This window comes from Platalea leucorodia (genome assembly GCF_965183815.1).
Source record: "Platalea leucorodia genome assembly, chromosome: 8".
NCBI classification, from domain to species: Eukaryota; Metazoa; Chordata; class Aves; order Pelecaniformes; family Threskiornithidae; genus Platalea; species Platalea leucorodia.
In genome coordinates this window covers 11,815,451-11,827,825 of record NC_138830.1, presented here as the reverse complement: position 1 = coordinate 11,827,825, position 12,375 = coordinate 11,815,451, and the positions used below count along the sequence as shown (strand labels likewise).

At 45.4% G+C, this 12,375-nt stretch overlaps 1 protein-coding gene across 4 annotated transcripts in view; it reads left to right on the top strand.

Moving 5' to 3' along the window:
• DIS3L2 (DIS3 like 3'-5' exoribonuclease 2) overlaps positions 1–12,375 on the top strand; it is a 215,797-nt gene that overhangs the window by 95,668 nt on the left and 107,754 nt on the right. For all 4 annotated transcript variants that reach the window (XR_014229096.1, XM_082320714.1, XM_082320715.1 and 1 more), the window contains one exon: positions 5,041–5,214. Coding sequence is in view for 3 of the 4 variants with exons in the window: in XM_082320714.1 (XP_082176840.1) it covers positions 5,041–5,214 (174 nt within the window). In the remaining variant the exon portion in view is untranslated. The remainder of the gene's footprint in view (positions 1–5,040; positions 5,215–12,375) is intronic.

Genomic DNA, 12,375 nt, shown 5'->3' with positions numbered 1-12,375 from the left:
TACATAGCCATTTCCTCTGGGACTTCAGTAAGTGCCTTGTGGAGATGGGAGCATAAAACCTTGGTGACCCATTTTGTTTATAACTATAAATACGTGCTTGTTTAAACACTGAAAGACAAGGAAACCTCTTGAAGGTCCCAAAAGTTCCTGTTTGGTTTTGGGCTGGTTTATAAGCTTGTTTATAAGCCGTGTTAGCAGTCATGGCCCACCTGAAGGAGAGAAGAGCAGGTGATCTGCAGCTCATTGCATGCTTGGGTGTTTGAACTTTCTTGTGCACCCCCTTAGTTCTGCCCGCAGACTTCATGTTACCCTTTTGGCAGCACCACCATGGTTTTGAAGGTGTCTGGACTAAAGAGCCTGTTGGTTATCACTCTGCTCTAAGTCTGCTGGAAGTACAATAAGGGAAACTCCCTCCGTATTTGGCAGTCATTTCCCCTGGGTACCTTGGGTGTTTCCAGGCGCTCTCCATCCTGCAGCTGAACTCCCCTAGGCTGGCCGTGCACCTTCCTCAGCTTTCCTTTTCCCTTGGGAAGTTCAGTGCTGTGTTTCCAAGCACAGTTCATGGCATAGTCTGGTCTTCATGGTGACCACGTGTGGCTGGAGCAGTGGGATGCTCTGGCCAAGGGCTCGGCTGTGGCACTGGCCACCCAGGGTGGTCACCTGCACAGGGGCAACCTGACAGTCCCTGGAGGTCCCCTTGGGGAGGGGGGATGTGTTTCTGTGTCGTGATTGCCACCTGGTGGTCACCAGTGAGGCACTGTCCCCTCTGAAGGCCACCCTGTCACCCTGACTGTGCTGGGAAGGAGCTGGGAGGAACTAATGTCTCCATGTTCCGCTGGTGATGCCCTGACTGTGTGCTGCTGTGCTCCCTCCTGCATGTGAAGTGACTTTACCGTGGCAGTGAAATGCCATTTAGCTGTACCTGCTTCAGGTAGCAGGTAAAGCAAAATAGCTCCAAAATATTCTCCTTTTGCAGATAAATATTACAAGTACTGCCACGTACAGTTATTTTCTGGGGACCTTTTTTCAGTGTTGCAGTCCAAGGCTGTTTGGAGTATTAGTCCAGACATCTCCGCACTTTTGGAGATGGCTAAAGCGGAATCTTTTTGCCCCCACATATGATGATGGATGAGCCTATTAAAAAAAAAGTAATAGTAAAACGTTGAATCACTGACTCCTTCTGTGTCGCACAGGGCCTGTGGCTATTCTAGCTCAGGGCCTTAGATATTGGGCTGTCAAGGTGACAAGATTTGTCATGGCATTTGCAATAAAATGAAACGTTGCAGGATGTTCTTTCACTAGACGCTCTTTCCAAAGCCGCCCAAGTGGCTTGAATTCCTTTAATCTCTGGCACTTTATTCTGTTTTTTTAATTCACAAATGTATTTGGTATGAGGGAAATGACCAGATACCTTGGGTAGCTCACTGTAGAACTTGAGGGAAGGCCTGACCCCCAAGCAGTGTAGCTCTATTGCAGAAACACCTTCTTGCAGATGGGACTGTCTCTCAGTAAAGCTGCGTTCCCTCGGCACAGCTCATCACCCTACCGCTCTGAAGCGTGGGGTGGCCCCACCTGCATGGGGAGCACCATGCTGCTCCTCCGCTCCGGTGGCGGATGGCCCGGCAGCCGAAGGGAGGCAGCTTCATGGTGTGGAGTGGGGCTGGACTGTGATCGGGTGCTGGGGGGTCCCGTGACACAGCTTTCTGTCTCTGTCATGCCCAGCCCTGCAGACATCTCGCCATCTCCACTGGGACCTTTGGGCTTTATCAAGCGTGTGCAGCTCTGCCTGCGAGCTTTGGGCCCTGGGTGGTGGGAGCAGGCGGGTGGCCTTCCTTGCTGTCCCCTCTACTGCTCCCGTAGAAGCCGCCTCTAGGACCGGTGGCTTATTGATGTGTAGGATGTTCTCCTGCTGCTGAAAGAAACCCTCCGTGTAGGATGACTGTGGACGAGTTTGCTCCAGGAGAGACTGAGTAAGGTTGTTAAGTCCCCGTGGAAGTTATTCACTCCCATTTGGGAGCCTGCCCGGCTTTCCAAAGGAAACAAGCCTTATGTAATTATGCTTTGTCTTTTTGGAGAGTTCTTATCACATAGCCTTTGAGCCAGTTTCAGCTGAGTCTGGGAGTGGAGAGGCTCAAATGTTTGTAGAAATGGGTGGCCGAATAGATGCAATCAGTGTCACCGTGAAGGGGAAGATGGCAGCACGAGTGTGGCTCTGCCCAGGCGCACAGGGATGGGAGGTCAAGCTCCGGTGAGCCGGCAGCTCGGAGCAGTTCAATGAGCTTGCACGACGGCTGCTTTGGAGGAATACCCTGCGCTGTGTGCTGCCCAGCGCCCCGACTGCAGCGTGTTCCCATCGGTGCACGCTGCCGCCGTGTCTGACATCAGTCCAAGGGTATTCAAGGAACCCTCCAAGGTGCTGTAATGCTCCCCCATCAACGTCACAGAAATGTTTACGTCTGTAACTGTTATAATTTTTTTTACCTTTTAACGTTTTTAAAAAAAGAGATACACGCAAGCCTGGGGTGTCACAGACACTGTGACTCCCTGGGAGTGAACGTCTGACTGCCGCTGGGCCCTGTGCCTGTTGTTGTTTATAAGCCTCTTGAACTATTCTTGCTACCCTTGGTGGCCGCGGAGCCCCATGAGTGATTTTACAGCCTGGCTGTTACTCCAGGGCCATTGGTGATCCTATATGCGTTACCTTTGATCACATGCTGTCCTGTCAGATTTTGCTCTGATGCAAGTCATCATGTCTGCGTGACTGTAACATGGCCCCAATTAAAGTCAGTTGTACACTTTTTATTCCAAGGTACTTGGGAAATGTTCCCTGGAACACTGTAAATCAAATGTTAATTACTATTAAAAAAAAATTAGTCCTATATCAAACCTCTGGGTAAACCCCTTATGGTTCGTAATCTAATTTCAGTAAACGGATCAAGAGAACATGGGTTTCAAGACTGAGCTGGAAAGCACTCTGGCATTCAGAGGTGCTTTCCATGACTTCTGCAGACCTCCCGCTGCCCTCCTGGTGCACTTCCCAGCTCTGCCCTTCCAAGAGAAAGGGGCACCTAAGACTCAAGCCCTTGCCATTCCTTTTCGTAGGGCAACATCCTCTCTTTTCCTCTTCTTTTTTCAATCCATCCTTGGTGGTGTTGGTGGGCCTGTGGACCCATGGGTTTGTCCTTGCTCAGTCTCCCAGCTCCGCACTAGACATTGGAAATGAAGTGATGATTTCTCTGGTTTATTGTTACTGCTGAGAGAGAGGGAGATAAAACTGATGCCTCGTTTATTTACATTAAAATAAGGATCAGACTGGGACCAAGCTGCGGGAACAGAGAACTCAGCCTCGATGCCAAACGCACACGTATTTCTGCCATACAGTTTGTACATAAAATTGAAACAATGGAGGGAAATATCTTTTATCCTTGTTTTCATTTTTATTTTAAAGCTAGGCAATGTGAACTCTACAATTTACTACACCACGAAGCACGCAGTCCTTTCCAGCATATTACACAATGTGACAGGTTTATTACGCAGCCCTTCCCGTTGTGAAGAGAGATAGCTGTGCTCCCATAAAGAAGACGGGCTCGCTTGCGCTGCGCGGATGGGGTTTGTTCTGTGGGTTTATGGCACATTTGAAGCCCTGAGAGCATCTTGCTCGTCCAAATGACAAGTGCTCTGTTTTGGCCCCAATTTAGGAAAGTAATTAGTGCCTGTTCTCACTCATTGGAATTAAAGCAGAAGGATCAATATAATGATTGTGTATTTTATGCAGTGGAAAAACACTTATTGGACTGGCTGGTTTTGCACTGTGTTATTACCTCTCTCTTTTGTGTCATATTTTGATGGATTTGCCTTAATTTCATTGTAATTTTCTTGGGTCAGGAGCATTATCTCTATTGGCTGTAATGTGCCATTTGCCCTAATGGCAGTATATTAAAAAAAAAAAAAAAAAATTACCTCTATGTACTGTAGAGCAATCTGGAGGTGAGAAAGGGGACAAGGGAAGCCACCATGGGACATAGGGTCTCATGTAGTATTTGTAACCAGGCAGGGAGGGAACAAATGTCCCACTCCTTTGGAGTCCCAGTTTGCATGCTGTGTCCAGAGCCAAACGCTTGTTTGACACCCAGAGCTCTTGGACAAATGCGTGCTGGGGTTTGCACTGGAGCAGATGGAAACTTTCTCTAAGCATAACAGAGGAGCAGCCTCATCCACACATGTGCAGAATACTTCATCAAAGACTATTAGCATGTGGGGGACAGTTTCCCCTGTCTGTGACTTGCTTCTCGATTGGCTCCTCTCCAGGTATCTCCTAGTTCAGAGGCTTCTGCTTAGCTAGGAGAGGAGGGGCAAACTACTGGGAATGTTTAGGTCCTGGAAAGAGCCTGGAAAATGGTAGGAAAGATGATCTGTGGGCATGTCTGTGTGTGCGACTCCTGTACGGAAGGCAGTAGTAAGGGTTCCTCACACCCTGTGATGTCTTCACAGGGCATCAGTTTGCCCAGGCAGAGATGCATATCCTTCGGGATGGAGAGCAGTGTGCTGCGCTCCCCGGGAGCTGTCTTCTGCAGAGCTGTCTGGGATCTGGTGGGAACCTGTTTTCCATTTCAGGTCATGGGGGTGAGTCACATTTTTTCAGTGGTGAGGAGAGGAAGGAGGATCTCAAGGAAGTCAGCCATGCGTAAGGCTAGAGCTGCCTCTGTGGAGGGCTGTGCTTTTCTTATCCCCATTGATTGTATTTTTTTCTAAAATTTGACACATTCTTACCTCTGCAAAAACCTAATAATATAAAATGTCTCCTTAAAACGAGATGCACGAAACAGCCCAGGGTACTGTCTGGCTAGTGTTTTGCATCTCCAGCAGACATAAGTCATGGTATGGTCTGAATTCCTGCTAAGTCCTCTTCCAAAACTCAGGGAGAAGCGAATGGGTGAAAGAGTACGTTTGAGGGCTCAGCAGCCTCTCTGCGGGGACAGTAACAACATGACAGTAGTAATTATACACTTAAAAAAAGCATCCCTTTCTTTCTTTTTGTAGGCAGTTGGCCAAAAGTCTTGGGCAGGCTGGGGAGATTGAGCCGGAAACGGAAGGGATCCTGATGGAATACGGCGTGGATTTCTCTGACTTTTCCCCCGAAGCCCTGGAATGTCTTCCCCAGAGCCTGCCCTGGGTTATCTCACCAGGAGAGATGGCCAAAAGAAGAGATTTAAGGTAACAACAAAAAGCGTGGTCTGACACTCCTTCTTGGGTTGGTGCAGCGTTGTTTTGTTTTGTTTTGCTTTCGTCACACTTTGAAAAGGCACTGACTTTATTACATGTACCATATTACACGTTACCTGTGCTAACATGGAAAGAAACTGCTTTTGAAAGTACCTACAAACCCAGAAGATCAGTTATTTGGAGAAGTATTTCGTGAGGCAAAGAGGCTTTTTCTCAAAAGAACTATTGAAAACTGAAAATTTGGTGTTTGGCACCTAATCTGAAAGCTTTATGTTTTTGTCTGGAATGTATTACGTATTTTAGTGGTAGTTTTATAGCAGAGATTTTCTGAATGCCTGGCAGATCAAATGATCTTGGACACTGTTACTTTGAAACTTAAGCGCAGGTAGAGACTGTCCTGCGTTTTCCTGTCTAGTCTCAACATTTTTCTCTGTTTTGAAGAACCGGTGTCATGTGGAGTTTACGACGGCTCTTGATCAGGTTAGCAGCTGGCAAATGCAGTCCCTCCCTGCAACCTGGCAACTCTGTGCTGTCCACCTACCTCACGTTAGCCGTCCCTGCAACTTAGTGATGCTCCCACCGGCTTTCGGGAGCTCCCCGGTCTGTTGAGCAGTAGACACTCTGACATTGCTGGACTACCAAAAAGTGGTGGATTTGCTACGCTTCACAGTGTCAGATTTCAGAGACATCTTTACTAGAAAAGATTTAAAGACAAAAGAAACGTAATTTGTTTAGAACCTCACTTTGCAATAAAGGAAGGTGCAAGAAAGCAAAACAAGAAGTGCATTGCTAAGATGATACGCTGTGTTCCACTCCCACCCTTGCTTACGCTAGAGCATCCTGTCTCAGTTAGCAGATTCATTGCTTTCTTGCGTATTGCTGAGGTGAAACAGCCCCATGAGCCTGATTCTTCAAGACACTGCACTGGTCAAGACACTGCACTGGTACAACCACCTGCGTATATGTAGCAAGCTCCTCTCCTCCTTAGTTTATCTGTGTTATTGGCATGGACATTAGCAATTTGAGCAGATAAGCTGATAAACCGCGGCCATTTGTATCTGTACCCAGACTTCAGATGTTACTTTGGACCTAATCCTGCACTGTAGCCTACAATCTCCTTACTGCTTCAGCTTTACTGGATTTCCATTGCCATACAATGGAATAATTCAGAGGAGAATCACATTCCTGATTGACTAGTGGTAACACTCAGATACCAGATCCAGACTGTAGGCTTCAAGTAGCTTTAAAAAAAAAAAAAGGTATTGAATGCTGCAGTTCAGAAGTCACTGGAAAGTGCTTATTTTTATATTCTTGACTACATTTCAGTAGCATTCTCTGTTTCTTCTGACCAAGTTCTTTCAAGCAAATAAAGAGCTTGACTTGTCTCCAGTCAGACAATCAGTTTTGGAAACAAATTCCAAGTGCATTTCTTGCTTTTATTGCTAAATTATTACACTGGGACTTATCAAGGTGATAACAGTTTTGCAGTTAAGCCATTTAAATCCCTCTCTGCCCCTTCCCGACCACAGTGCACACTACAAAGTAGATTTCCTTTTGATCCTCTCAAATATAAACATTTAACAGTCAAGGTTTTTAAGAGAATTATTTGAGCTTAATTTACTAATCCTTTTAATGTCAACTGCCACACCGCTGACTAACTAGTCTGTGGTCTAAACACATATGGAGATAACATGAGACTTGTAGTTATGGAAAGTAAAATACAGATGAGTCTTCTTTTTTGTTTCTTCACAGTGAGAGATTTGTCTACCCGTAAAAGGATGAGTTTTATTATTAAATGTAGTGTGAATCATAGCTGAGTGGAGTCCTGCAGTTGGAGACCTGGCTGCCGTCTCTTCTGGTCTCACCCATCAGACCTTGAGACACTGTTCTTGACAAGTCCCTAGGTAGCTCGCCTTTATCTTGGTATGAAATATCAGCTTTCATGTTGCCAGCAATAAGTGCATTGTGGTCTGCAGTGTTGTACAAATAGCCGGTACGCGCTGGCCCAGGCTGGCGTCCAGAGGAAGACACCTGAACCTGGATGTCTGGTCTGGGCGCAGATGGGAGTTGTGCCTTGTTTTCCAGGGGAGTTCACACTGCGTTCAATGGCACCTGCCTCTGTGAGTGTCCATCTTTGCTGCACTTTGTGCATGTTGATCTGTCAGGCTCCCCAGATTACTGTGCAGTACTCTGAGAGTACAGTATAAGATAAATTACAGTGAAATACTCATATTTTCTCCTGAAATAGCCATGTTAACACTTCTAAATAGCTCATCCTAATTCAGTTTACACATTGCTCACCTGACTAGAGTAAACACATATTAGACTTCGGCTTAAAATACTTTCATCTCTAGTAAATCCTCTCCAGTTCTGTAACACAGTGCTGTAAATTTTCTAGTGTCATGCATTAAGCTTTTGGGATTTGGAACCGCAACCCAAGCAAAGTCTTGGGTCTTTGGGTGTTTCCTCTTCCTGAGATAACTTCTCCTTGTTTCCTTTCATCATGGGAAATGACCCTTTCCTCCTCAAAAGGTAACTTCTGTGTTCTGCTCACCAGCGTCCCGAGTGTGGTCGGGTCTGTGAGTCAGCGTATAGAGCACGGAGGTAGAGATTCTGCACCGGAGGCATTTGCGAGTGTGGTTTTAGATGAAAGTGAGACAATGTGTTTCACCAAGCTGCTGAGGCTGGGCAAGAGGAGGGAAGGATATTTTGTCCATGCCATCTTGTAAATATGTTCCTTGATCTTCCTGCAAGTCTTTCAGTTTTACAGGAAGCCTGTTCTTGCCATGCATAGTCTGTTTGGATAGCAACTGTGATCTCACCTACATAGCCTGTGCAGAATTGCTTCCAAGAGATCTTTTTTTTTCCCTCATTTCTCCAGTAATGGCTCACAAAGAAAGGTTTACATAATATTTTAATATTACTTAAGGCAGAAAAGATCCAAACCTCGTGGATGGCTTTGAAATCTTTTAGCTGATTTAACTCTCTGGTCTGCCATTAGTGCACAGTTTTGCCATGGACATCTGCTTTTTACCTGCATGGGTTTATCTATTTGTAAAACTAGGCAAGTATTTCATGGGCACTCGCAGCTTACTTGTTTGTAAAGAGCACCAAAAACTTCTAATGAAAAGCACTAGGCAAGTATTAGGTGTTGGCATTGCATACTGCAGTTGTATTTTATAGAGAGCATGAAGTTTCATAAAGTATCAGAATAGCGTGGTTGAGGAAACTTCCCTTCCAGAGACTTTAAATGTGATAATACAGATAGGACCAGAGTTCTGATTTTATTATTCAGGTTGACTGGAATTGGTATTTTTTCATTAGAAGTTTGAGAAGTGTTTGGTTTCTGCTTTTAGAGAAACATTGGAGGATTAGTGTCATAGAGACAAATTTTGATGGGTGCAAAGTTTCAACCATTTTCCAGTCTTTTCCAGTGTTTCAACATGTAATTTTCATTTCCTTGTTTGCTTTGCTTTGCACTTAGTGTTTCAATGGCGTGGGACAAAATATAGCCCCTGAAGAGAAGAGGGGTCAGGGCAAAGGAGGAAATGCAGATTTCAGAGGTGGGTGCAGGGGACGGGGGATGGGAGAGGAGGCCGTTTGAAGAGGTGTAGCCAGGAATCTAAGAAACCCAAAAGCTATTTCTAAGACTCATTCCAAATGTTTCTAATTTCATTCATATCTTTTTGTTTCCTTTACTGCTTAACTGGGACAAGAAACTAAAGCCAGGAAAGTCCAATCATAGTGGGAAACAAAAACCTAAATATTGGAGAGAGAAAAAAGGCCATTCTTTGCAAAGCAGTTCTGCCTTTTGCTTGTCTCCCATTGTTGGTGTTACTGTGGAAAATGTATAACATCACTCTTTTGGAAAGCACTAGAGCCTGTTCAAGTAGAGATGGTTTATATAGTCTAACATGGAAGAACTTGAGGATATCTATTTCTTTACCATTTGCCTAATAATAAGTGAGCCTGTTGACCTCCGCTGGACTATTACAAATGTGAAACTTGGCACTCAAAATTGCTTGCTCTAAATTTTCCAGTTGCTTTCTCTTTTTCCATTTGATGTCATCCTGCCAACTAGTGATTTTATTATTATAAACAGGACATTGTATTCACTTTTAAGAAGAAATATGAAGCTGAAGGTAAAATTACAAACTGCAGTTTCTCAGCTGGCAAAATACAAAACAATGAGCTAAAAATACTGAGCAGAGAAAGGGTGCTGTGGCAAGAAACTGTGAAATATCTACAAGATGGATGTGGTCTGAGGAGCAGAAACTGACTGACTTCAACTGAGCAGCTCTGAACTCCTGAGAAATCACCAAATGGTTGAGGCTGGAAGGCACCTCTGGAGATCACCTACTCCAAACCCCTTGCTCAAAGTAGGGTCAACTACAGCAGGCTGCTCAGGGCTGTGTCCATTTGGGGTTTGGATGTCTCCAAAGATGGAGATTCTACAGCCCCTCTGATGCATGTGTTCTGGGGTTCAATCACCCTTAGAGTAAAAATGTGGGCGTTTTTTACCGTTAAATGGAATCTCCTGTATTTTGTGCCCATTGCCTCTTGTCCTGTTGCTGGATACCACTGAGAAGAGTCTGGCTCTGTCTTCTTTACTCCCTACCATCAGGTATATTTTCACATTGATAAGATCTCCCTGCCTGAGCCTTCTCTTCTTGAAGCTCTCTCAGCCTCTCCTTGTAAGTCAGATGCTCTAATTCCTTAACCATCATTGAGGCCCTTCAGCAAACTTGCACCAGTATGTTGATGTCTTTCTGGTACTGGGGAGCCCAGAACTGGACACAGCACTCCAGCTGTGGTTTCACCAGTGCCAAGTAGAGGGGAAGGATTGAAGGACAGCATCTCTTGACCTGCTGGCAGCACTCTTCTTGATGCAGCCCAGGAGGCTGTTGGCCGCCTTTGCTACGACGGCATGTTGTTGGTTCATGTTCAACTTGTCCATCAGGACCCAAGGTCCTTTTCCGCCAAGCTGCTTTCCAGCTGGTTGGTCCCCAGCCTGTGCTGGTGCACAGGGTTATTCCTCCCCATGTGCAGGACTTTGCTCTTCCCTCTGAGCTTCATGAGATTCCCATCAACCCATTTCTGTGCTGAGGTCCCTCTGAATGGCAGCATAACTGTCCATTCCTCCCACGAGGCTAAAAGGCCTGGAGGGTATCAGGCTGGGGGACAGCAAGGATCCACTGCATTGGCAGGAGACAATTAATGCTCACTTGCTTCCCTTGCAGGGCAGACTTAATGAACTTTGCTCTTGCAGGCAAAGAACTCTAATGCAATGAAGCTTTTGGTTAAGATTTGCATCTTGGTATTTCAGCATGTAACCTCAAGTGCAACTGACCTAAAGCTATCCAAGTTATTGAAGGCTAAATTGTAATTTTGGCTGCCCATTCAGAAATGCAGCATCCTTCCTTTGTCTGATAAGGGAGGAAGAGTGGAGGTGCTCTGCTGTGTCTCTGTGTCCACTGTGGAGAGAAGCTCTGTAGCACCGTTTGTAACTGGAAAGCACTGGCAGCAGGACAGTACCTGCACCGCAGTTCTGCCCCCTATTTATTTCTTTCTTGAGGAGTGTTACAGCTGGTAACAGGGATTAGCAGTGCTTATAGTAAAGGTTTGACAGCATGCTCTTTGCTGTAGATGCCCGAGGAGATTATTGGCTGATAAAATTAGATAGAGGTGATGGTAAAAATGGCAGCCTTGAGCTGTGCAAGGGGTGTTGGAGGAAGGCAGTCAGCCTCTGAAACAGATGTCTTTTCAAGGCAGGTGAATAACTTTAGTTAGAAATGAGTGCAAGTCCGATAAAACATCATTGAACAGCTTGTTTCCTGGGGATTTTCCACTACAAAAAGCTAGTGTTAAGTAGAGCAAGACTTACTCAGCTATAATAGGATATGTAAAAATGCTCTGGTTTCTGATGGAAACTGAGAAATGACTTGTTTAGCAAATGTATAAGCAACACTGCTACAGACCTGACTGTTATCTTGGCGTGGAATGGAGACACAAACAGGGCCAGATTATGATCTCTGCCCTCTCACTGAGCTCTTCTGTGACTAATTTAATGTTCTCCATAGGGAGGTACAAGGCATACAAAGGATTACTCAGTGGTGTCTAAGGATATCAGATCTAGTCCCTTTCTAACAGGATTGATTCCAGAAGACGGTGATGATGGCTGTACCTGCTCTGGGTACTTCTGCTGTCCAGGCAGCTGGGGACCAGTATCCTTCTTGGATCAGTGAGGAGAGCTCATATTAGCTCCATCCTCACCCATTAGCTGAGTAAGTAAAACTCTGAATAAATACAGTGCTGCTGTCAGAGTGATGTGATTCAGCTCCTTGCTTCTGGTTGGCTTCTTCAGATCCTCCTCTCTATTTTCATAACATTTTCTACTACACTGTATCTACAGCAGTTGTGGTGACACTGTTTTGTACAAAATGATGCATGGTCTTTGCTCTCGGATACTGTTGTTACCAGTGGCTAGTGTACATAGACACACTGGAAACTTCACTGGTGTTTTTCCTCACAGGAAGGCCCATGTGGTCGTTGGAAGTGCAGCTTCAAGCAGAATCTGTGGTGTATAGCTGGGCAGGATTATTGCGTTCTGATCTTGTAGGCCATCAGAACTAAGCTTGCTTAGTTAAGAATCTGTTTAGTTGTGGAAAACAATAATAACTTTCGCGAGTAGGTTGTTATACATATAGTCTTGTTCCTGCCTGGCTGCCTATTCTATGGAGAGAAATGGAGAGAATAACAGAGGGAGAGTAGGATAAAATCGTAAATCAATTTGAGAATGTGTCCATTTCTTACTGGATTCCACTGGATCACAAGGTGGACTTTTGAAGAGCAGAAGAAAGCACCCTATCCTCTCATTTTTATATATGCTAAGTGGCCCAGTTCAGGTGTGCCAAATACTGCCAGTTTCCTTGATATCGTGGTGCTTTGCCGGTGCCCTTCTCTCGCTACAGGTCAGATAGCATGGGGGTAGATAGGAGATGAAGGATCCAAGTCCTGGTGTCAACCCAGGTTTCTGTCTCTGATGCTGTAGGTGAAGAAAGCCAGAATTTGTTGAGCGGGTGAGGCACTATATCCCCGCTGTGGGATTTCAAGGCTGATCACTGATCACTAGGACAGGCTGGTCGTTGCAAG